Source organism: Passer montanus, unplaced genomic scaffold (assembly GCF_014805655.1).
Source record: "Passer montanus isolate IOZ18808 unplaced genomic scaffold, ASM1480565v1 scaffold18, whole genome shotgun sequence".
NCBI classification, from domain to species: Eukaryota; Metazoa; Chordata; class Aves; order Passeriformes; family Passeridae; genus Passer; species Passer montanus.
The window spans coordinates 16,176,316-16,202,420 of NW_024365381.1; the positions used below are offsets into that span (position 1 = coordinate 16,176,316).

The 26,105-nt window shown below is 38.8% G+C and overlaps 3 protein-coding genes across 4 annotated transcripts in view; 2 read left to right on the forward strand and 1 right to left on the reverse strand.

Moving 5' to 3' along the window:
• Positions 1–133: 133 nt before the first annotated feature.
• TRAPPC6B (trafficking protein particle complex subunit 6B) lies at positions 134–5,922 on the reverse strand. Its single transcript, XM_039705493.1, has 6 exons — positions 5,251–5,922; positions 5,101–5,168; positions 3,937–4,054; positions 2,331–2,414; positions 956–1,049; positions 134–316 (listed from the first exon to the last, which is right to left on the reverse strand). The coding sequence occupies exons 1-6, from the start codon at positions 5,329–5,331 to the stop codon at positions 285–287; spliced, it is 477 nt and encodes a 158-aa protein (XP_039561427.1). The 5' UTR covers positions 5,332–5,922; the 3' UTR covers positions 134–284.
• Positions 5,923–6,220: 298 nt separating this feature from the next.
• PNN (pinin, desmosome associated protein) lies at positions 6,221–16,459 on the forward strand. Its single transcript, XM_039705490.1, has 9 exons — positions 6,221–6,402; positions 6,657–6,728; positions 7,363–7,431; positions 8,840–8,912; positions 8,995–9,089; positions 10,990–11,071; positions 12,684–12,839; positions 12,922–13,060; positions 14,071–16,459. Exons 1-9 carry the CDS (start codon positions 6,290–6,292, stop codon positions 15,354–15,356), a joined length of 2,085 nt encoding a protein of 694 aa, XP_039561424.1. The 5' UTR covers positions 6,221–6,289; the 3' UTR covers positions 15,357–16,459.
• Positions 16,460–24,898: 8,439 nt separating this feature from the next.
• The window catches only part of MIA2 (MIA SH3 domain ER export factor 2), a 36,960-nt gene continuing 35,753 nt past the window's right edge, over positions 24,899–26,105 (forward strand). Inside the window, exon 1 of one of the 2 annotated variants that reach the window (XM_039705404.1) lies at positions 24,899–25,150. In XM_039705404.1, coding sequence (XP_039561338.1) covers positions 25,036–25,150 — 115 coding nt within the window. In that variant the 5' untranslated portion in view covers positions 24,899–25,035. The remainder of the gene's footprint in view (positions 25,151–26,105) is intronic. The other variant, XM_039705405.1, reaches the window with a different exon arrangement.

Here is a 26,105-nt window from a genome sequence, read left to right on the forward strand (position 1 = left end):
TCTCAAACTGTCTCTGGTCTTCCAGGATCTTTTGGAAATTGAAATGTTTTGCTGAATATGTAGAGTACACGGTTTTTACCATGTATAAATTATTACTTTAGTATAGAATAAATTTCATACCAAGACACAAGCATAGTGTTAAGTTATTTCAATTAGCATTTATTATATATTTTGGAATTGTGCTGCACACTGCTATAATTTACATGTTATATACAAGACTGAGCTAAGATAATGAATCCACATACAAAGCCTTTTTAAAGTAGATACCCAGATTTGAATGTGCTCTACATCTTCTGTATCATCACCTGAAATTTACCTGCAGGAAAAGCAGAGTTGGATCACATTATTACCATTAGAATTATTTCTCCAAGTAATTATTTTCTTGTAATTTTTTTTTAAAGAAATAGTAAGGAGCATTTCAGTCTTACAGTTTAATTGTAAGCAGTTGAGCCATTATTTAAATTTAGCATTTAAATTTTAATTCCACACTGAACAGCTTTCCTCTTTTCTTTTTTTCTGTAAGTTGACCATGTCCCACATCAGAGAAGTTTTGTCAGCTAAACCTAATTTGTGCTAACTCTGTGGAAACTTTTAATTGAGCAGCTTATGTAGTTACAATGGTCTTCACTTACTAACATCCTTAATGGCTCCTATAGAGAAAGAGATTCATTTGTGCAAATAACCTTTTGGACACACATCCTTTCACATTTGATGCTTCTAAATGTAAATACAACTTTTTGGTTTTGCTTTCCACTCAACATCACGGAGACTTATCCTCTGTCAGTATTTTCTAAATACTAAAGGATATAGTAGCAAGCCATATCCTGAAGTTTGCGTGGACTCCTATGGCTCAGCAGCTTCAAACAAATCCCACCTTGAAAAAAGCTTATAACAGCAACACAGTCAGAAAAGTTACCAAGTGAGCTAATAATTGAATACTTCAAGTACTACTTACATGCAGGCATTGATGAAACTTCAGCTGTTACAATACTCTTTATTCCCAGATTTGATAAGCCTCCTCTGATTAGTCCACAGGTGAATGCTAAATACTAAATAAAAAGTTGCACTTCAAATGAGTGTCAACAGTGAACCTTACTGATAAAGATTGAAAATAAGTACTCAAGAACACAACTTAATACTTGGACATCAGGAAACCATGGAGGTTTTGAGAGACTTTGTTAGATCTCTGATAGATGAAAGCTCCAATATTTGCTAGAGTGGAGTTCACTACATAGACTCTTCTCATTAGAGGAAGTATTTTGAGTCACCTTCTCTTTCCATTAAACCTGTAGGAACTTAATATCCTTAAAAGAATTATTCCCAAGACTTGGCTGAAATTAGCAACTGGTATTGAAATCAACAAAGGAGAAACAGTCCAAGACAGCATTCTTGTGCAGGCCATACCTTAGAATACAAACACCTGCAGATATTTAAAATGTGTGTTGCAGAATAGAATTAAACATTTCAACAAACACACACACACACAAAAAAATCCCATGGACAGCAGCCAATTGGGAGGACTAAGATCAAGAATTAAGAAACCATAAAATAGAAGTGAATGTCCAATTTTTTAATCCACCTGAACCAAAGTGCTCTATGATAGGTTCTGCAGAGGGACTGATTTTATCTGACCTATTACCATAACTCAGCATCTGCACTCAGAACTATTTTTAATTGGTGGAAGATCCTTCTGAACATTCACATCATCTCAGAAGCTTGTTTTATGTAACAAATAGCATCTTCCAAATGTGTTCTGGGAATTTTAAAGAAAGTTTCTGAACACACATGCTTCCCAAAGACAAAGAATCTGTGTGACAGTGGCAGGTAGTGGCAGAGAAGCACTTGCACCATGAAGTAACTCAAATGTCACAGCAGCAAGTTTCACAATAACCAAGACCATTTTTTTGAACTATAAATCAAATCTGAACATTCACATCATCTCAGAAGCTTGTTTTATGTAACAAATAGCATCTTCCAAATGTGTTCTGGGAATTTTAAAGAAAGTTTCTGAAAACACATGCTTCCCAAAGAGAAATATTCTGTGTGACAGTGGCAGGTAGTGGCAGAGAAGCACTTGCACCATGAAGTAACTCAAATGTCACAGCAGCAAGTTTCACAATAACCAAGACCATTTTTTTGAACTATAAATTAAATCCACTGTTCTAAAACAGGGTGCCTTTCTAAAAAGCACACAAGTTCTGAAGGCATATCTTAAGGTGCCGTTTGGAAGAGTTTGTATCTACTTAATTAAAAAAATATAAAGTTATTAATAGATCAAGTTAATTAAAATGAAACTGGTAGACCCTCCCCCACACAGACTCAAAGGGTACCTTTGGTGCATGTTCTAAATACTGCTTTCCTGCAGACATTTGTGTCAAGAGACGGAATTTATTGTCTTGAAGAACATAAATACCCTGTTTAAAAAGAAAAAAATTGAGATCTTTCGTTAAATGTGCAGTAATATAAAACCCACATTTTCTGTGAATAGATTTGGTTTGTAGATAAAATATATATGATCTCAGGCTGAAAAATAAAATTTTAGATTACGGCATATGTGATTTAAGTTTAAATTGTATTATTTACTTACAAGGAATATCAAAAGGAAATATTCTTAATTGTGAGTATGCAAAAGAAAAAACAAACAAACAAACAACTAGACAATAATATGATCAGTTAACCCCAAAAACTGTTTATGTACATTTCTTCTTGGAAGAGTCCTTCCAGTGATTAGAAAAAATAGTTCCATACTAGAAAGTCTTTAGTAAAATATCAAATGCATACTGATTTTTACATTCAAATCTCTATCTTCATTGAGTTTTGCATATCTCTATTCTTATTCTCAAAGTCAGTGGGAATTATTTTTCTTAAAGGCAGTACAGGCAACAATACCCAGCAGACAATCAAAGTAAAAGTCTGGTGTTTTCTACAATACAATTAGTGCAACAGTATGCATGTTAATAAATTAAATATAAACACAGTATAGCTTTAGCTACACCTACCATGGTAATTTCCTTGCTACTGACTGTGCTACTTAAGAATTTCATAAAACTTGAGCTTAAATTAAGGCTGCATATACAATTAAGACTTTAAGCTCAATATTGCAGCTTTTTGCAATCAAAACCCCAGATTTCTAAAGTAATAATTATCTCTTATTACTTGATAAGTCACTGAAAAATAAAACCTATTTTTATTTGGCACAATCCTTATACAAATTCTTTTTTTCTGTAAAATTTTCTACAAATTTTACACAACAGAGAAATGGCCATAAGAAAACCAAGTGATTCAATTAGGAAAAAGATTTTTTACTCTAGTAAAATGGCTCCTTAAGTTATTTTGATCTGGCTTTAAGAACTGTGACTGTTGATGTAGGAAACCACATGGATACAGTGCAATGTCATCAGCACACAAATCTGAGAAGTTTCTCTGCTGTTTCTTATACAAATATTTTCAATAGATTACAGCTGTCTCAACTGCTGAAAATTCTTAACATTCTTCACAGTACAAAAATCACTGCACTGCAGCCATTCTATTTAAATAGATGTTAAGACAGTATTGTCACTTTTTCACTGGTTTTTTACTAACATTTATTAATTTATTTTTTTAAGAGACAGATTAAAAAGTTCTTGTTTAAATGTTAACCAACTGTAATCATTACTGTCCTTTCTGTAATGCTGCTACAGTGCATATGAAATTGAAAGCATTTAGTCTTTTCAAACAGGATGGCAATAAAGACATCATAGGCAATTATTAAATTGTATTCTAAAGCTACATGCAATATGAATATTGAAAAACACACTTTCTAAACAAAACAAATATGGAACATTTTGGGTTTCTTATCTGGTAATTAATTCTAGACCAAGAAAAACAAAAAATGCACTAGCAACTCAAAACTCTCACCACCTTTCTAAGTTAAATCTTAATCTATAGCATCAGTACCTGGTGATTAGTCCTTAGGTTATCTATTTGTTTTTTGAATACCGTTGTCCAAAAATCTTTGCAAATGAACTTCATAATATCTAATTCATCCTTGAACCTGGCAGTGTCTTTTGTAAACCTACGAGAAAAGTGAGAAATATATCAATAATGACAGTACACATAACCTGACCAATTAAACAGAGAAATAACTTATAATGGTACTATACAACATCATTTTTGAGGTTATTATAGAAATTAGTTTTCTGGCCTCATGCAGTAGATCATACAGTATCATTCTACCTCATTGTCCATTCATCAAGTACTTTAACTTAAGAGCAACAGAGTGTTATCTTAGTATCTGCAATATGATAGCAGAATAAATTGTTTTAATTCCATTATTATCAAACGTAGTTGATATACAGAAAGGTGGAAAGTGCTCCATCAGTTTTATCTTTAAAAAAGTATCTAAATAGAAGATAAACAAAATGCTCACACCTATAATACTTCTTGGAAGGAGTCCTTCAATTATGCAAAAGAGTTCTAACATAGGAACAAGCATATAAAACTTGTTCCCATTCTTCAGGAGAGACTTCTTTCTCTTGCTTATTTCACATTCTCTCCGTTTATCCTCATTGAGGGTCTTTATCTGGCACTAAAGGACCACTTTATTCAACAAAAGCATGACTTCAGAGACTCAGGAGGCTCCACACGGCCTCGGACCGAGGGCTCTGAGTCGCATCCCGGTCCCCACAGGGCCCGAGCTGCTCAGTCGCGGAGTGGCAAGGGCTGAGAGCACTTTACAGAAATGAAACAGAGTAAGAGCCGATCATAAAATTATGCTCAAGAAGTAAATCAGAAACAGAATGAAGTCACAAAACCTACCAGAAGCAGGAAACATGCAAAACTCTACACGAAGTAGAATTAGAGATAATTGTAATTATTAAAAGTAACCATGTACCCTGACTCGGTTTTCACGACGGGAAGCACTAGGAAAACAACACGCCCCAAAACTGTCCCGTGACACACAAACACAGGTCCCCACAAGAACGAGCCACGGAAAGAGGAGATGCCGGAACAACGGACGGCCACAGGAACGCGCTCCCCGCCCGGCCAAACCCCGCGCTTTGCCCGGCCAGCCGTGCTGTACCGAGCAGGAGCGGCGGCTGCCGGGCCCGCGGGACTCACCTCTCGATGAGCCCCTGCCCCACGCGGAAGCCCATGCTCTCCAGCTTGGTGGTGCAGCGCCCGTTCTCCTGCAAGACACAAGGCACGGCAGCATCAGCCGCAGCGCCGGCCGCAGCAGGCCGGCCCCGGGGCGGCCCCGGCCCCACTCACCCCCTCGCCCTGCTCGGCGGCGCGGTACAGCCCCGCCACCATCTCGCTGTGCAGCAGCAGGAACAGCGCCTCGTCCGCCATCGCCGGGGCCGCCGCCCCTTCCGGGCGGGCCGGACACCCGCGGGAGCTCCCGGCCGAGGCGGGGCGGCCCCGCAGTGGCGGCCGGGCCGGTCCTCCCCGCCGGGGAGCTCTGGGAAAGGGGCTCTCGCGTTAGGGCTCCGCAGAGTCCGCGCACTCGGGTGCTGCCGGCAGCGCAGGGTCCCGAGCGAGGGCCGGAGCCGGGGATCAAACGCGCGGCGCCTGCGGAGCGGCCCCGCCCACCCTAACGCTGGAGCCGGGCGGGGCGCGCGTGTGTCGCTGCCTTCAAGAGAGCGCCCGCCTTGCCCCGCCCGCCGCGGGGAGCCGCAGCGGAGCGCGGTTTACGGGCTCGCCGCCGCCCCGCGCGCCGTGACGCAGGCGCGGTGCGGAGCTGCCCCGCCGCGCCGCTCCGGCCACGATGGGAGCGCAGGAGCGGCCCCGGCACGCGCAGCCAAGTAACGGCCCCGTCTATTGGCTGGCCGGGCACAGGCCCTCTGGTAGCTCAGCGGTGATTGGCTCGAGTCCCGCGCGTGCCGGCTCCGCGGCCCCATTGAGAGTGGGAAAGCAGGATGCGTCCCGGGCGGGTGGGAACAAGCGGGCTCGACGTCGTTTTCTGATTGGGTTACAAGGAAATGACGTGTGAGTTCTCATTAGCTCTGTGTCATGTCACTCGGGCGGCCCCCTTCATTGATTCGTCGAGCTAGCAGGCAGAGCCTTCCGCTCATTGGGCGGCCGGGATGCCAGTCTAGGTTGGGCTCTGTGATTGGTGACCGCTTTTGGCGAGCCGCCCTGGCGGGCGTGCCCCTTCCTCTGGTGCCCGGTGATTGGCGGTCAGAGGGGGCCAGCGGGGCGCGATTGGCTGCGCCGGCGGGGCCCGCGGCCGCCGGGTGGGCGGGGCCTGTTCCCCCCGTTTCCCAGCGCTGCCTCGCGCGGGGCCCGGCCAGGCCGCGCGGCGGGCGGGATGGCGGTGGCGGTGCGCGCGCTGCAGGAGCAGCTGGAGAAAGCCAAGGAAAGCCTCAAGCACGTGGACGAAAATATCCGCAAGCTCACGGGCCGGGACCCCAACGATGTGAGGTGAGGCGGGGAGCGCCCGGCGCGCCGCCGTCCCGCGAAGGAAGGGCCGGGCGGCGGGGGGGGCGCGTCGGGCCTGCAGGGCGGAGCTGGCCGCGGGTCCCCGTGCGGGCCCGGGCCCGCTCCGCTCCGCCGGTGCGGCCGTGGGGGAGCTGTGCCCCGCGGGGGTGGGGCACGGCCGCGGAGCGCGGGACGGAGCGGCCGCAGGCCCCTGGGGCCGGGCGGGCACCGCCAACAGCGCTCACCGTCTCTTGCAGGCCCCCTCAGAACAGGCTGCTGGCCCTCGCAGGCCCCGGTGGAGGTAGAGGGCGTGGGAGCTTACTGCTAAGGTAAGGAGGCGCGGGGCGGACAGCGGAGTTTCATCCAGCCTTTCCCTGGCTCTGGTGCGTGCCTTTGCCCTGAGTGCCGCGCGTTTCCCGTTCGCCTGCGGTACTCTTCGAATGAGCGCCAGCGCTGCCCTACGGGCCCTTGGGGGTTAAGTTTAAAGAGCTTTTTCATTTCAAATTGCAACAAGTCTAAATGGGTGGTTTTCCCCGACCTTCTCAGTTGTTAAGCTGAAAAATAAGGGGAAACGTCAAAAAAGGCAGGTATTGTGTGGTGGCTGGGACCTTGGCTTTGAAATCGTTCAAAACTGGTAGGTGCTCTTGGAGGGATTTAAAAATACGTGTGGATAAAACCACATCCTGAAAATTACTGCAGATAAGATTATTTGAACACAATGGGATGCTTGTTTCAGTGTAGCTACTCAGTTAAATAAGTGCAGAAATTCAAGGTGAAATTAAACTAGATTGTTCACAAGCAATGTGTTTGAACACTTCACTGCAGTACTAACAGTAAATGGTGATAGAGCTGAGTAAAATTTATGTTTAATTGTGACTGTAAAGCAGAATTATAGTTCAGTCCCTGAAGTGGTCCAGGGATTAACCTAACTTTGTTCTAAGACCACGTGAGTTTTCTTTTTAGGCGTGGATTCTCGGATAGTGGAGGAGGACCCCCAGCCAAACAGAGGGATCTTGAAGGTGCATCCAGTAGGTGAGTGTAAAAACTTGTGGTGATCACACATCCTCTGAGCAGAGGGAGACAAAGCTCTCCCAGGATTTTCTTGGGAAGCTGTGAGAAAGCTCAGAGAAGGAATTAAAGCAATTATTATCTCAGTCTCTGCACCTGGCAGGCAATCTCTGTTTGTCAAAGATGTTTACAAGGAGGACTTGTCCCTTCTTGACCAGTAAGTGAGAGAAGATTCCTAAGGGCCAATCAGGTCTTAAGTCCACCATTGTTTCTATAAGAACTGTGGATTTCTAATAATAAAGTGTATTTTCATGCCTTCTGATGATGGGTTCTCTGTATCACCTTTGTCTGTCCCCAGTGCCCCTTCAGTGATAAAAACTAATGCAGCCAACTTGCTTTTCTGAATGGGAATTTGGAACATTAAACCAAAAACTGGTAATAACTGGGGACTGTCACTGTCTTGTTAGGAGATTACTTACTGAAGTCTTGTTGGGAATAATTTGTGTGATAGCAAATCACTCAGTGAAATCTTTTTCATACCTTAGAGCAACATTAGCAATAATATAAAGATCTAGCAATGCAAAGATATTTGGAATTTTTTGGTTTTATATTACATTTTTCTTAGTTGCGGCATTTGTTTGCAGTGAACACAGATTGAATTATGACTGAGACCTGTTCAATAAATTGAATACAGGCAATGTGACAATGGATTCAGGTTTTGAGCTTTCACATCTGGTTGCAAATCCATCAGATGTGACTGATAATGGTGAGCTTAAGTGCTGTGGGCACTTAATGTGCAGTGGTAGTTCTTGATCAAAGCAAAGCTTATTTTGGAATTTTTGAGTTAGCAGAAGATGAAACTGGGAAACAAGACAGTGCTCTGCCACAAAACCGAAAAAAACTTCAATTTAATTATTTTAGGATTTATTTTATTGTTTAAGTTGTTCTTTGTTCAAGCTTTAGTTCATCCATGTCTCAAGTGGTAAGCCCTCTGCCTCTCTCCCAGAGGTACTTGGTAGGTAATTTGAACAGCGTTTCTTGTCTAAGAAATTGTACCAGTCTACCATGTCAGTGCATTTACATCTGTCTAGTGACAGATTATACCAGTAGCCATTTTAGTGGTTTCTGGAAAAGCACAAACATTTAAAAGAATAAATTCCAAATGTATTTTTAAAAGTCAAGTATTGTATTTGGGGATTCTTCTGGTTTTATTACTCTGTAATGTGTATTAAAATTTAAACTGTTCTGTCCCATTGATTTTCACCAACAGTAGATTCTGTCTATAAAATGTTACTTACTGGTTGTTGGAACGGTGGGGAGATTTTCCCCGAAGTGTTGGTTCTTCTGACTAGACATGCTTGTATTTTCCCCTGCTAGAAGAGATTCTCTCCTAAATTCAGGTTCTCTAATGACCACTGTCTTTCTTCCTCAGGCTGGGTGGAGAACGTCGGACAAGAAGAGAATCACGCCAAGAAAGCGACGCAGAAGATGATGATATTAAAAAGGTAACGTACAGTAAATGGAGCTGTGCAAGAAGAAACCTACCTGCAGCAGGATGAACAAAGTATTTTGTTTTTCTTCTTGTAGCCAGCGTTGCCATCTTCTGTTGTTGCTACCTCCAAAGAGCGAACACGTCGAGACCTTATACAAGATCAGAATATGGATGAGAAAGGAAAACAAAGGTATGCAGAAATCTCTTATACTAACCTGATACTTTTGAGTTCTGCCATAGAAAGTAGCTTTAGATTTAAAAGATACTGCACATAAGCTGTTGTGTATCAAAGATTATGTAGAACAGTTACGATTATGATACAAAATTTAATTTAAAAAGTTGTCTCTGAAAATACTTCACAAGCAGCAACATGTGCATTGTCTACATAACTGACATGGATTCTACTTTTCAGGCCACCTACAGGAACAGGTTTGCTAGTGCTGTTTTAATGTTGTTCGAGTAAGACAGAAATATCTGTAGCTTCATTGGTTGCTTCATGTCTTGGATTATTACAGCTGTCTTGGCTCATCATTTATTTTGTTGGTTGAAGTAGGGTTTTGGATATGGTTCCTCACTCCCTCTGCCTCTTTTTTTAAATGAAATAGTTCTACCATGTTTCTTTTCTCATACTACTTTGATTTCGTGTTGTGTGTACAGTCTTGCCTTCATTTCACCTGTTGCTTTTTAGATTCCTCCTATGTATGTCTCCTTTTCCCCATCTTTTACTTTTCTCAGGGCTATTAAAATTCTAACTGAAATATAGCTCTATTGGTAAGAGGTATTTGAAAATCAAGTTTGCAGCTATGTTTGACCTCTTGGATTCTGTCTACTTCAGACTGCAAGTCGCCTGATGCAGTGATAGTTATACCCCAAATAAACAGAAGAATTAGAACTGGAATAAGGAACTGTAGAAATCTTCTCTAAGTCCCCACAGATCAACTGTCACAGAAAACTGGCACTTTACTTGCTTCTTTTAGTTATGACCCCACTTGGAGTCTTCTGTTACTAGGTTCTAATTGGTTCCCTCACAGGGAGACTTCCAAAATCCTTACTGAACTTCCTACAGCTTCAGACTAAAAGCTTGTTCCCTCAGACTTGTAGTTTAACTGCTTTTCAGTGTTCAGTAATCTAGGGAGATGAGAAAACCAGTGTTAGTGCCTATGAATTGTGGTGGAGGGAGGCTCTTTAAGAGGACAGCATCCCCTGAACTCCTGATTTTGCTCAGTGTCTTCTGGTATGTTATTCATGTACAAATGCACTTTCAGTTTTTGATTTTTATCTGTTCCTGTTCCTATTATTTGATATACTTTTGCCTTTCCATGTGAGGTTTGTGCCACTGTAGTAGAGAGGTACTTGGAGAAGACAGTAGCATTTCCTTTCTCACTTTATCAGGTTGAAGGCAAATAAGAAAGTCTTTACAACCTGATGCAGACTTTTAATTTGGGATTGAATGAAAATAAATTGAAGGTTAAAGTCAAGAAACAAGTTCTTGCTCAGAAGAAGGGAATTTGTTGAAGGATTTTACTTATTTTTCTCAAAACAACACCTAATCGAATGAGAGCAGTTCTCTTTTCATCCCACAGTGCAGTGTCTCATTGTTGGGCAACTCTGATAGATAAGCTTTCACTCCCCTGTGGCTCCATTTCTCCTTAACAGTCTAAGCAGATTGTGGACAGGGGAGTGCATGATTTTTAGAAAACCCAGTTTGCTACCTTATTGATAGCTCACGCTGTATTTGACTTTCTTCTTCAGTACTCTCTGCTTTAAGATTTTTTAAAATATTTCCTTACTGTTATTATTTATAGATGAAAAATGTGCAGGCTGCCAGTTTTGCCAGTGCTAGCTGTTCTGTGTTACGCATAAGAGCTGTGTCTTACTCATAAGCAAAATGATATGTCACTGTAAATTATATCCTGGACTGTTGGCACAGTCAGTATGTCTGCTATTCCTAATGGCCTTGGGTACTACTGGGCCTTTAAAAATAAGTATCCTTGAGGTGGAAAGTTTATCTGATTATTTATATAAATAAAAATGTTAGTACTTGAACTGAATCTCAAATTTCTTTTTGTTGTGGGTTTGTTTTTTTTCAGGAATCGACGTATATTTGGCTTGTTGATGGGCACTCTCCAAAAATTTAAACAGGAGTCCACAGTTGCTATTGCTACTGAGAGGGTACTTACTTTAAATTCTATCAGATTGTAAATAATAAAGCAAAATTGTTTGGTTAAGTTATTTCAAGTAAGAATAAACGTTTCCCTACAGTGTAGGTTGCAGGTGCAGCAAATTGGTGAGAGTGGATGTGGGTTTTTGGTTTTTTTTGTCTTAATTCAGGGGAATGAGGGTGGGAGGCAGAAAAGGTGTTCTTACTATGTCTTTGTAACCCTGTTTCTGATCTTTGTGGAAACAGAAAGGCAATGTTAAATGGATTTTAATCAGGTAACTATTTAAGAGGTCATAGGCTATTTCTGGAAATAATAGTGATGTGGTATTGATGAAGTAGTGCCTACTTCATGTATGTTCCAGGTGTTTAAATTATAACCAAGTATACAGAAATATATGCTTGGTTATGCCATCTGTCTAAAAATGTATTTTCTGTTCCAGTACAGATAACCAGAATTTCTGATTTTAATTAATGAGTGTGTGATTGTACTGAAGCAAAGGCTTTGCATAGCTTAGTGATTACTTTAAAAAACTTGTATATGGGGTGGTGGTAGCTTTATTCCCTTTTAATTTGTAAAGGCTAGTATTTGTTTACTGTTGCACTAAATGGGTTATTCAGTTAACACTAATAACCTTTAGAATTAAAAATACTGTTTTAAAGTTTGAATTTCAGCAGTCCAGTTGAAGCACATAGAAAGATTTAAATTGAAAACATTTTCTGTATAGTGTCAGCAGAGCTGACTCACAGTGCTGGTATTGATTACTTTCAGATGCAGTATTTGGGTGGTTTACCTAACTTGTCATGTGGCACATAAGAACAAAGTTCACTTTTGCCTGCTTGCATTAGAACAAAAAGCTGTTTATCAGGATGGTCTAGAAACATGGAGTCTCTGTATAATTTATAGCAATACATGTTTGCACAGAGAGGCTTTGCAAAATTTTTCTGAGATTACCTATGGAGATTTTTTTTTTGTTCATACATATACACTTTGATTTATTGCAATTTATTGCTATAAATCAAAGTTGAGGCCCGAGGAGTTTTACAACACAGATATTTTGTTGTTCAGGCAGTAAATTCTCATTTTTATTGACAATTATTGTACAATCTGATCACATGGCAGTCTAGGGCATACAAACAGCATTCCTGGATAGTAGTAGTATCTATAATTAGCAATTAATATACTGGAAGTGTTCACAATCTAATTTTTGTTGGTCACAAACTCCAGCCTGCAGTCCCTCATTTGTTTTTGGAGGAGTTTAGTTCTTTCTCTCCCAAGTGGGAAATTTACCTGATTTCCCTGATATGTCAAATACATTCCTTTTGTTTTTCTGCCACTGCGGGGAAAAAAACCCAACTTATTGAAGCTTATATTGAAAATTTAAATCCAAACTGAAAGTTAGTAAAGCACACAGAAATTCATATAACTATATAGTTAAACCAACAAAATATTGGGTGCCAGCAAGCAGTGACACTCTTTTCTTTAGCTGTAGTTTAGGAGGTATTTCCTAATGTGTTTATAGGAATGCCTTTAATGGTGTAAATAATTGAAGATTATTGTGTCTGAAACTAGAACACTTTCTCTTGATGTAGAAAAAAATTATGATTGTATTTCATTTATTTTAGCAAAAGAGACGACAAGAAATTGAACAGAAACTTGAAGTGCAGGCAGAAGAAGAGAGAAAGCAAGTTGAAAATGAGAGGCGAGAACTGTTTGAAGAAAGACGTGCTAAACAGACAGAGCTGCGGTTATTGGAGCAAAAGGTTGAGCTTGCTCAGTTGGTGAGTTTTTGTTTTGTTCTTGATCTTTCTCTTGTTTAAACTATTCTTGTGTATCTCAGGATTATTTTCTTTCATTTCTCAGCAAGAAGAATGGAATGAACACAATGCTAAAATAATTAAATACATAAGAACAAAGACAAAACCTCACTTATTCTACATACCTGGCAGAATGTGTCCTGCTACGCAGAAGCTGATGGACGAGTCACAGAAAAAGATGAATGGTAAGTGGTCTTTGTGATACAAAGCTCCTTGTTCTTCCCTCCCTTTGTTTGCCATACAAATTTATTTTAAGTCTCTGCTTAAATACATGAATTTCATGCTTAGGACATTCTAACATGGGTGTTCATCATAATTGGAAATTACTCTTTCAGTGACTTATTTTTATACTGAATGGGATTTGATTCTCTTACAAGAAGTCAAAAGATGCATATGCATAATTTCAGAGGTATGTCTTTGAAACAGTCCTTTATATTAGCTGTAGTACCCAGATGTATCCAAGTGCAACAACTTCATTTTTGAAAAGGCAGATTCTGTGAAGACACAAGGAACTGCAGGTGTTTACAAAGCATTTGAGAAGCATTTTCTTAAGCATACCATTAGAAATTTGATAATTTTTTTACTTCAATGTGTATTCATTTCTGTTTCACAGGATGACTATATTTTTCTTTTGGAGAACAATTTAAAATGCTCCAATTGATGGTAGTCTTACTGTTCTTTTTCTATTAAACTAAGAATGTATTGGTTTGGTTTTTTCTTAGGCGATTTTCTTTATTTTGTAGGGCTGGGGGGTAAGAGGATAGCTCACCTGTCTGGATAGCCCACAGTAACTAAGCTTTCTTAATACCTAGCTAGCTTTTCGCTTTTTTTAACTGTCTTTTGTTTGCCTTAGGAAGTATAACCTTAATAGGTAAATACCAGGAAATTAAGGTATTGTTTCTATATACTGTTGGTTGATTTGATTTTAATGAAGTCAAAATGGTTTTGTTAGCTTAGATTTAGAGCTTTACTGTTTGAATATTCAGCTGAGCTTACTCTCCCCATTACTTTGTTTTCTTAAGGTAACTAGCATTCTTTTTCATTGTGCATGAATGGCTTGCTACTTCAGAAAGGACAAGGTTGCAGTATTTATAAGTTGAACAATTCGATAACTTACTAGCTCACAGTTAAAAGAGTAAGTAGACTTCAGTGTCTGTAGATTATCTTGACTATTATTTATGCATTTATTCCCTAGCGCTCTTTGAAAGCAGGAGAAATGAATTTGCAGAGCAGATTAACAAAATGGAGGCCAGACCCAGAAGACAATCTGTGAAGGAAAAAGAACATCAGGAGGTGCAGAATGAAGAAAAGAAGGAAGAACAGAACAAGGAGCAGGAAGAGGGTAAGGTGGCTCAGCAGGTGGAAGAGATGGAGACAGGTAATCAGCATAATGATGTAGAAATGGAGGAGGTAGGGGAGGAAAAGGGAAAAATAGGTTCAGGTTCAGGGCATAGTGATGCAGAAAAAGAACAGGAAGAGGATGAGCAGAAACATGACATAGAGATGAAAGTAGAAGAGCCTACTGAGGTGAGGGAAAATGACAAGCAACAGGATGATCAGCATGAGGAGGTCACAGTTGTAAAAGAGGAGAGTGAAAACATTCAGCCTGTGGATAATGAGCAGGATGTGGCTGAAATGAATGAGGCAGATGGTGTAGAACTTGTAGAAAATGAAAATGGCAAAGAAATAGAACCAGAAACAGAGTGTGATGCTCAGCCAGAAAAAGTGTGTAATGTTCCTTCTCCCAAGAAGGAGAAAGGTATCAAAACAGAAAATAATGCTGAACTGGAAGAAACACAGGAGAAAACACCTGAAGCTCAGACAGAATCTGTGGCTGAGGCTCTATCTCAGCCACAGTCTGTGCCACTAGCACAATCACCTCAGTTGTCTCAGTCCACTCAGGATACAGAGCCCCAGACAGACAAGGATGAAAATGCTGTGGTGTCTGTAAAGGTGGTTGAAGCCCAGGCAGAGCAGAATCAGACAGCAAGTGCAGAAAGTAAGAGTAAGACTAGGAGTAGAAGCAGGGGTAGGGCAGGGAACAAAACTGGTCATACCCGTAGCAGCAGCAGTAGTAGCAGTAGCACTTCAAGCAGTACTACCAGTGCAAGTAGTTCCAGTACTGGCAGCAGTTCCAGTCGGAGCAGTTCCACCAGCAGCAGCACTACAAGTGGCAGTACGAGCAGGGACAGCAGCAGCAGTAGCTCTAGCAGCAGTGAGAGCAGAAGTCGAAGCCGAGGCAGAGGGCATAACAGAGATAGAAAGCGCAGAAGGAGCACAGACAGGAAGCGAAGGGATGCTTCAGGAGTAGATAGAAGTCACAAGTCCTCAAAAGGTGGTAGTAGAGATGCTAAAAGCTCAAAGGATAAAAGTTCGAGGTCTGACAGAAAGAGATCTATATCAGAAAGTAGTCGGTCAGGCAAGAGAACTTCACGGAGTGAAAGAGACCGTAAATCAGACAGGAAAGACAAAAGGCGTTAACAGAAGAGACCAAGCTTCCTTAGCCTAATCTTTGCAGCAGAAGATTTATTTGAGTGAAAGGATTCCTTGTAAGGAGGAAGAGAAGGCTGCCTTAAGAATTGCATGCTGTAAAAAATCTTTTGGAAAAATGCAGACTGTTTACCAGGCATTCTTGTACTTTTTACATAATTTTGTAAAAGGTTACTTACCAAAATTATGTGAAGTTCCTGAAAATGTAAAAATAAAAGATTAACACTCCTTTGCATCTTTTTTTTTAAATATCCTGTACTCATTAAGATCCTCTGTATATTTTAATAGGTAAACCTTTAAAGTAGATGTGATCATTTCTTCTGTATCATACACTTTTTTTTTGTAGAAATAAATGTGCATTTTAAATAAATTGTTTGAGATGTCCTGTTGACAATTAAATTCCCCTTTTAGATTATACGTAGGAAGGCAGCATTGCAGGAAATATAAAATTTTGCCTTTCCCCTCTATTCCTTGCAAGAATGAGAATTTTAAGACCTAGTAAAGCAAATAATCTCTCCAGTGCTGGGTAGGAAGGCAGAGTAATTGATTTTAATCTATACTTTTTTTTTTTTTCTTCTGTAACTGCAAGCTCTTAGTCAATTCTGTCTGTCTTTCAGTTTTATAAAAGTTTCCTGTCCATAGGCAAGCAGTAATTAAATGGCAATGTTAACACTGGCCAAGGTAGCTCAAGTCAGTCTGGAAAACCACTCTTACCTGCTTTCTGCAGGTGCTTTGGTAGTATTTTAATCTATGTTCTAGATATAGGTAATCTCTTCAATGATGATCCTTGTTTTGGTGGCCAGTGGAAGAAAGGCTCCAGCTTGCTTCTCAACCAGGATTCCTTTTGTTTTAGTTGCAGACTAATCTTTGATCCCTTCATACCACTAGGAATAATTACATTGCAATGTTGGAGTTACCTGGGACTAATGTTGTGTGCGTGCAAGAATGCTTTCTGAATGTATTTAATAAACCTAAGGTGGTATAGTGTTATCTATGAAGGTGAATACTGTTTTTATATAATTTTGTATGGAAAACAATAACAGCTGTTGCTTTGTTCTGTACATGTGCAAATAAATGTGGCTTTGTAGACTACTTACTTTCTCATTGCCTATTATCTTTTCTATTAACAAGTGTATTATCTTAATCTTTCTACATTTAAAGTATGAATTGTAATTGCAGGTGGCTGTACCTTACAAGCTTTATATCCAAAGTTATTCTTAAGGCTTTTAATTGTCTATTAACTGGCTATGAAACTGTAATGCTATAATCTATGCTGTCTTGACAGGAAGAGAATTGTGTTATCTGATATGCCAAATCACAGACCAGGAAATCCTAGAAAGATTTTAGTATGGAAGGACACATAAGCTTGGTATAGTGTACAAAATGCCATACACCCCATTTTTCTGGAAGGTAGTTGCCAGGTTCTAGCTTGGAGTGTGTCAGTTTTCATCTCAACAGTAGTGACAGATTTATGTGTTCTGAAATGCTCAATGTCATGACTTCAAGAAATGTGTCTAGTAAGGGATGGAGTGCAGCACAAATAGGCAGTGGGAAAACACAGGCCTCTGCTTTCTCAAGGAGTTCAGATTCCTCAGTCCATTTGCTTCTTCAATATCATATTTGCCTCTGTCTCTTTACAACAGAGTAATGTTTGTTCTTGTCAGTATTTTCCAACAATGTTTCCTTCCCTTCAGGGAATCTCGTGGTTTAACGTGGTGTCTTTTTTGAAGGACAAACAAAAGTTCAAATGCCTTACTGAAGATGTTAAACAATGTTCTACCAAAAAAAACTTAATACTGAGTAACAGTAAATGTTACTGGTCTACATGTTTTGACTAATTTCAGGTTTCAGATTGCCTTTGGAAGCCATGATCATTTTTTCAATAAATTGCACTTTTTTGTAATGTTGAATAATTTTAACATTTTTTATTTTGAGCTTGCGTGATTCACTGCTGTAGTGCATTAACAGTTTTAAATGGCTGGTACTGAGTCAGTTGTGCAAATCTTCTGACCTCTGTTTCAGAGCATCACATTAACAGGGTTTATGAAAACAGTAAGATGGTGGGTCTGGTTGCTGAACTAAGGACTGGATTGATCACATTGTTTCAGGTTAGATTCCCAGCTGCAATGTATTTTTGACTTTGAAAATACCGGAGCTTTGTTGCTGCATACGAAGCTGATGATGTAATTGATAATTTAATATTTGTTAGAAGAAACTTACTACCATTGTTAAGCAGTGCCATTAGCATTCCTAGATCTAAGCAGGTCAGTGTAACACTGAACGTCAGTATGTGATAACTTTGAAGTTTTCTAAAAGCTAAATATTCCAATCAATATTCCACTACAGAAGTAGTGTGTACTATTATCACCATAAAGCAGTAGTGTGTCTGGTAATTGTTACATTTTCCTTCAAGGTCTCTTCCTCTTGTCCTGAAATTATATCAGAGCTGTGGATAGGAATGAAAATAACTGACAACTTCAAGACATAATTTAATGGAACAGTTTGCATTTTCTATGTATTTAGTGCAGGTAGCATAGAGGTAGGAAATGATTGAAACATTTTCTTATCCTTTCTTCACAATGGTGAGTGGAGATCAAAGGAAAAACGCCTTGTTCACTTTTCACTCAAATAAAGTGGACAAAGGAACAATAGTTTTTCCCCTTTTCTAAGAATGAAGTAGAGATGCTTTATGTGAGCAGGGAATATACCATGTATGCTCTATACCTGTCTTTTGAAGTGTTTCCATCACGTGGTCCCTTCTAGCTTTCAGTATAGTTTAAGAAGGCAGTTGGTGGTTTGGTTGTTTTAGAACCTCTACACTATGCACTGACTGTACCATTACTTGCTGCTTTTTTCTTCAGTCCTGATGCACAGATAAACTGGAATTCTCCAGGAATGTGTTTTTCCACAATGCTCCACTTGGAGTGCTTGTCAGAGTAGATGTTACATAGATTGTTCATTGAATATAAGCTGAAACATGACTTTGGATAAAAGGCATACTTCTTCAAATTCCTCTTTTTAGGGTGATATCTGTGCTTGGAACAGCTCCTTCATATTTTATTCAAAGGAAACATGCACATAATTTTTCTGCAGACAGTAGGTATTAAAGAACTGAACAACCCCCTTCCAACAAAATTAATTTCAAAACCAGTAAATTTGCACATAGATTTCTGGAACATGTTTGATTTCTCAGGAAAGTAATGGTCTTGTGATTAGGCCCCAGATACAAGATTCAGGTTCAGCTGCTGATTTTATGGCAATTACTGTGGTACAACAGGGTAAACAGACTCATTTCCATTTTATGTTAAAGATCTTCTAAATGAGTTTGTCTGGTCAAAGAAGAATTTCTCTTGAGAGTACATGATGAGAGTATTTATGATGGGATCAAATGCTGCAGCAGAGGTGCATTAGTAATGTATAGAGATCTGTGTTATGGAGGATGTTCACTCTTGGGGTTTTTTTCTCCTGGTTCAGGCAGTTTTTATTACATGACAGTATTCTATTATATGGCAAAATGTGAGGTGTTCAAAGCTTGGAAATGTGTTCTCAAGATTCAAAGTAATAAAAGCCACAATTTCCATTATTTTTTTGAAATGCACTGTCAGTTGTCATGTTCGTAACTGTCTTTGTAATAGAGAAGCAACAGTGGCTTTTTCTTGCTACTTGTTATTCTAGTTAAGATAGTTGGTTTAGGTCTGGGTGATGAAAGACTGTTACCTGCTTAGATTTGTCTAACTGAAAGAGTGAATTAATGTTACTTCCTCTTACTTCTTAAAAGTTACTTGTTTAAAGAAACAGCATTTTGCTGACATGACATTTTATTAAATATAAAAGTCAATTTGTATTTTCATTCAAATATCCAAAATCAAGAGAACTATATTGTTAGAAGTGCTTTACCCATGGACTATAATCTTCCACATATTGTGCAATATTCTACACTGTGAAACTCTGCATTCTGTGTGGAGCCCTTTAGTGCTACCAAAACAGTATAGCTAAAGCTGTATATTCTGTTCTTAGTATGAAATAGATATTAGGGTAATTTCTACCAACTTCTGATATGCTTTGATCTTTATTATCAATGCAGATATTGCAGAGTCTAGGAAATGTAACATCTTTGCTTCTACAAAGCCATGTCTTGAAAGAGCCATACAGTGTGCCATACTACTCAGATTATTTCAATTACTCCATTAATTCTGATCCTTCTTTCAATTCTGGTATGCTTTAAGAGATGTCTGCCTTTCTACTTCACTAGTTACAGTTACTAAGGTGTCATTGCAAATAAAAATAGTTCCATTCTAATGAAAATTATTGGAAATAGATATTTTTCATTTTTGTTTTTTGTCTTTGCATGTGCAATAATACATTCATTACTTCAGTTCTCCAGAACAGAAATTAACTGAAGTCTCACTTAATCTACTATAAAGCTTTCAACTTTGTCCTTTGGAATCTAGCTATAATAAACTCCATGAATCTTTGACTTCAGTTCAAAGGTGATTAGAAGTCATGCTTGATAGCCTATGCTATGTATAGGATTTACACCCAAAAGATTTACTAGTGAACTTACTAGAGGAATAAATAACATAGAACAGAGATCAGAGCAGTGTTTGTCAGCACTTAAGCCTTGAGGAATGCTTGTGGAGACTAAGCAACACAAGGAGCAGTGCCCAGAATAACTTGAAAATTTCAAATGTAATTTTAACTGAGTAGCTGAGATTTTTACCTCCATGTAAATATTTGGACTAAGTTTGGCATCTGTATGAAACTGAAGTCAGTGCCATTTTCAGAGGTATTTTCACAAATACAATAATGTATAAACCTCACGGTGTGGGTCTGATTGATCTCCCCCAAAAACCTACTTAAGTACATAAATTTAGATGTCAGAATACCTCACTTTTCCGTTTTTAGGTGAATGGGATCCATGTTGCCAGGCTTGAAAAGGGACTGTTAACCTTTCTAGGCCCATTGTTGGGTTTTGTCCCATGTTCTATGGTTAGTGTGCAACACTATGAAAGACTTTTGATCAGTTTGATTAAAATGTCCTTTTTTTCTTTTTTTTTTTTTTTTTTTTTTTTTGTAAAACACTAAGACACAAAAATGCTGCAGCAGAGGTGCATTAGTAATGTATAGAGATCTGTGTTATGGAGGATGTTCAGTCTTGGGGTTTTTTTCTCCTGGTTCAGGCAGTTTTTATTACATGACAGTATTCTATTATATGGCAAAATGTGAGGTGTTCAAAGCTTGGAAATGTGTTCTCAAGATTCAAAGTAATAAAAGCCACAATTTCCATTATTTTTTTGAAATGCACTGTCAGTTGTCATGTTCGTAACTGTCTTTGTAATAGAGAAGCAACAGTGGCTTTTTCTTGCTACTTGTTATTCTAGTTAAGATAGTTGGTTTAGGTCTGGGTGATGAAAGACTGTTACCTGCTTAGATTTGTCTAACTGAAAGAGTGAATTAATGTTACTTCCTCTTACTTCTTAAAAGTTACTTGTTTAAAGAAACAGCATTTTGCTGACATGACATTTTATTAAATATAAAAGTCAATTTGTATTTTCATTCAAATATCCAAAATCAAGAGAACTATATTGTTAGAAGTGCTTTACCCATGGGCTATAATCTTCCACATATTGTGCAATATTCTACACTGTGAAACTCTGCATTCTGTGTGGAGCCCTTTAGTGCTACCAAAACAGTATAGCTAAAGCTGTATATTCTGTTCTTAGTATGAAATAGATATTAGGGTAATTTCTACCAACTTCTGATATGCTTTGATCTTTATTATCAATGCAGATATTGCAGAGTCTAGGAAATGTAACATCTTTGCTTCTACAAAGCCATGTCTTGAAAGAGCCATACAGTGTGCCATACTACTCAGATTATTTCAATTACTCCATTAATTCTGATCCTTCTTTGAATTCTGGTATGCTTTAAGAGATGTCTGCCTTTCTACTTCACTAGTTACAGTTACTAAGGTGTCATTGCAAATAAAAATAGTTCCATTCTAATGAAAATTATTGGAAATAGATATTTTTCATTTTTGTTTTTTGTCTTTGCATGTGCAATAATACATTCATTACTTCAGTTCTCCAGAACAGAAATTAACTGAAGTCTCACTTAATCTACTATAAAGCTTTCAACTTTGTCCTTTGGAATCTAGCTATAATAAACTCCATGAATCTTTGACTTCAGTTCAAAGGTGATTAGAAGTCATGCTTGATAGCCTATGCTATGTATAGGATTTACACCCAAAAGATTTACTAGTGAACTTACTAGAGGAATAAATAACATAGAACAGAGATCAGAGCAGTGTTTGTCAGCACTTAAGCCTTGAGGAATGCTTGTGGAGACTAAGCAACACAAGGAGCAGTGCCCAGAATAACTTGAAAATTTCAAATGTAGTTTTAACTGAGTAGCTGAGATTTTTACCTCCATGTAAATATTTGGACTAAGTTTGGCATCTGTATGAAACTGAAGTCAGTGCCATTTTCAGAGGTATTTTCACAAATACAATAATGTATAAACCTAACGGTGTGGGTCTGATTGATCTCTCCCAAAAACCTACTTAGGTACATAAATTTAGATGTCAGAATACCTCACTTTTCCATTTTTAGGTGAATGGGATCCATGTTGCCAGGCTTGAAAAGGGACTGTTAACTTTTCTAGGCCCATTGTTGGGTTTTGTCCCATGTTCTATGGTTGGTGTGCAACACTATGAAAGACTTCTGATCAGTTTGATAAAAAATGTCCTTTTTTTCTTTTTTTTTTTTTTTTTTTTAATTTGTACAACACTAAGTACACAGAAAGTCCTTCCAATATAAATTACCTGTATATTCTTTCTCACCAGTCTGTTTTGCAGAGACTTGGGAATGAAAAAATGGGGCAGCATTAAAGTTAGTCAGGAGTGACCTGGGTGTGCTGATCTGCAGGGTATTCCTTGGTGCTCTGTAGTGGATTACCTAACAGCAGAGACAGCTGGTGTGACAGGTCATAGGATAGGCTGCCTGACTATCAGCTCATGTGGCAAAGGAAGGGGCCAAAGTGTTAGATTGCAAGCTGGGGACATGTAGTTTCTGCAAAGTTTCTGTTTGCAGACCACTGCTGGTTAAGGTGACCCTGATTCACTTTGTGCTCTTTTATGCTGGCTCTGTAGATCAGGCTAAGCACCAGTGTCTGGTTTTGAGAGACCACCAGGTTTGCAGTGTGGTGCAGAAGGAAACTATGCTGCAAGTAGGATACAGCTTAGGTTTGTGGAAGGAGAATACAGTGACCTCTGCATGAGTAATACTCAGGACTGAAGGAAGGGCAGGTTTACTAGGAACCTGCAATATATGACTGCAAAGACCAGGTTGGGAAGTAATGCAGATTCTTGGCGTGCTATCAAGAAGGTAAGGAGAAGAGGCTCCCTCATTCAGGACAATGGGAAAGAAAAAGTAAAGTTTTTTTTTTAATAGGTTAATAAGATACTTTGTTTAGGTCACCAAAGAAGTCTGGGACAATGATATGAAAGCTTTGAAGCAAAGCCTGCTTCTGATGCAAACAAAGAAGGTGGAGATTTTTTTTACAAGTAGTCACATGTAAAAGATAATGAGTACAAAATTCAGGGGAGATTCTGATTAGACAGAAGAGGAAAATATTTTACAGTGAGAGCAATTGGCCATGGGAACAATAAATCCCCATAAAGTGGTGGATGCCCAAATGTTTTGACATTTCTAAGATTCATGTAGACCATCTTGCTTATACCATGCTTTTATGAAGAAAAGTTGGACCAGATAAACCTTAAGGCCCCCTCCCAACCTGGCATTCTGATTCTCTACAGGTTTCCATTTATAGTAAAACTTCATGCCTTTATAACTATTATACATCTCCCTGCATAATTACTAATTTAAAGTATAACAAATTTGAGAAAAAATATTTATAACTACATATTGGATAATAGGTTGCTAAGAAACAGGGTATTCTTTAAAAAGCAGGGCTTGTCATTTCTTAGCTTTGCTGTATTGCTCTGTGGTATATGATGCAGAGATAGCATATGGATTTTCTACTTGTCTTAACAAGCCTGAAAACTGCCAGGCACCTTTAAGACTTTGGAGCCAAGTAAGCATTCACCATGCTAAGGATGGACTGTACTTAGATGTAGTGCATAAGAAAGCTCCAAAAGAATATGTGGAAAACATTGCTATTCCAAGTTCCCAATAACCAGCTATAAATTATCTAAAACATATCAGTGAACAGGAAAAAAATAGTTTATTATAGAAACAAACAAACAAAAAAGCTAGAAGACTGTAAGTAGCTAGGTTAGTATTAATGCATATCGATAGGAGCATAAAATTGATAGTTCATCTATCATGTTAATGCTATAGAGATTGACAGAAAATAATGACCCCTGCATTCCACCTTAGAGATCAGAGGGTCTAAATGTGGCTGGGCTTGATTCATTATTATAATCAATTTGGCACTATAGGTCTGGTGGTGTTCAATAAGAACTTTCACAAGCCCAGATTCACAAATAGTGCCATTTACCAATCCAAAACTGCAGGTCAAAATGTGCATAGTAAGAACCTTCACTGTCCCAGATTCACACATAGCACACAGAGTTTGGTTTACTGAAACAACAGAAGCACAGACTTGGAATTGCTGTTGATAAACAGCACTAGATGTGACAGAGCTCTAACAATAACAATAATATTGTGTTAGCCTGGGTAATAACTATAATCCTATGCAGAAGCTTACCAAGCAGGCATCTCTGAATGAAGAGAGGAGAGTAACCCACCAACTGACTCCAAGATCTTTTTGGGTCTTTCACTAAGTACACGAAAATTCTATCCAGCTTACATACAGCCCCATCTTATTCTCCTCCTCCTTCTTTACTTGTAGCATAATCTAGGTGGAGGATTGAGTAGTATAGTCATGTATGTGGTAGCATGTACTTCAATAATCTTATTAGCATACTCAGGCATGTGTGCTTTAATATTTAAATATGTAAACACTTACTGAGGCAGGAGTTACTTTTTTGGCCATGGTGTCCTTCAAAGTTCCAGTCATATGATTTTTTTCTTTTCTGTTCAGTTCCTCAGAGCCAAAACAGGACCATCCTATCTCTACATGGCCTCCTCCTTTGGCCCACTCATCCTTTCTCGACGTCAGCTATGCAAAAATCCATCTGCAAAGATAAAGTAGAAGGAATGTGGCGTAGGCTGTAGATAGTAGGCTGTCTTAGACCTTACCAGGCTTCTTGGTCATCACACTACACCATTTTAAAATCAGATGAATGAGGTACATTAAAAATGCATTCATAATCCAGAAATAATCCTAATACAACTGCTGTTGAATTTCCCCCAGCACAATCTTGTACAAACTCAGTACAGAAGAATCTGTCTGATAGAAGCTAAATTTTCATTTGAGCAGAACTACTTTCTTTGTATTCAAAAGATCAGCCTAGCTATCAGAACATAGTTAATTATTAATGCATGTGTATAATCAGGACACCTGACTCTGCAGATTCTTAGCAGGTTAGCATAGTGTACTTCTGTTTAAGCAGATCAGAGAAGGAAAACAGGATTGAAAGTTTACTGGCAGTGTTTTGTTAGGCTAAGAAAAATGTAGAATATTCTTGCTAACTGCACATCAATGCAGTTTCCACAGTTTCAGTGCATTCTGGATTTAATCTAAAATGTCAAGGATCTTGGATCAGAGAATTCTGTTGTTAGTAATTTCATTTTCAGCAAGTGTGCAGAGTACAAAGGTACTTTCAAAATGGAAGAAGTGTGGTGATCCGGAATGTGAGAGTAAGTAAAACTTTGGCTTTTTCAAAGGGAGTCTGTGGTGTACATGCAATTATTAGGAATCATAATGTCGAAATTAGCAATGAAGCAGACTGAAAATCAGTAGCCATAGCAAATGTCTGTGGTTAAGCTTAAGAGTAATAAGCTTAAAATATTAAAATAAAAAGAGAGAAAAAAAAAACTCTTGCTGGATTGTTGTAAGATTATACAGATCAAAGTTCAGTAAAAATATTTTTAATACCTAGTTTTCCTCAGGTATCCCCAAAACAGGCAGTATAAAAGAGCTTTAAAGTATTTTTAACTCATTGTTTACAGGTACAAAATGAAATTTAAAAAAATATAAATAAAATTTAAATGGTAGGTTATAAACTGAGAAAGAAGACCCTTTATCATGTGTTTATAGTACATTCATAGCCCATGCTGCAGAAATCTTTTCCACCAGCAAACTGGTTTGGGATTTCTTTTGTAATCCTTCTTACAAAATACTATGTTAATATTTCCTCTTTATTTATTTTTTATTCTTTAACATTAAGTAAGTGCTGTAACTATTTATTGTGGTTCTCAAAGAATAAATAACTCTGCAGGAGGCAGAGCCACTGAATCACAAGTGGACAAATAATGTCCTGTTTACTATCCACCGACTACCATTGTGAAGCCTGTCATAATCATAGTTGAAGCTGTTTCTAAGCTGCTTCCATTGGTTTAGCAGACTTAAGTGTTGTATTTTCAATGTATTTTCAATCTTCCATTGCCCCTGAAGTGGGAGAGACCTTCGATTTCCTCTGATGATGGATTTCTATTTTCCTGTGGAGCCATACCAACTTCAGTAGGTTTTGGATGTTCAGAGATGTCTATATTGTGGAACAGCATGTGAAAGGGGCTTCAAACTGGCCAGAGTGCATCAGTAGTGGTTTCTGTGGGGTGACTGAGGTGGAGACAAAGAAAACTTAAAATAATT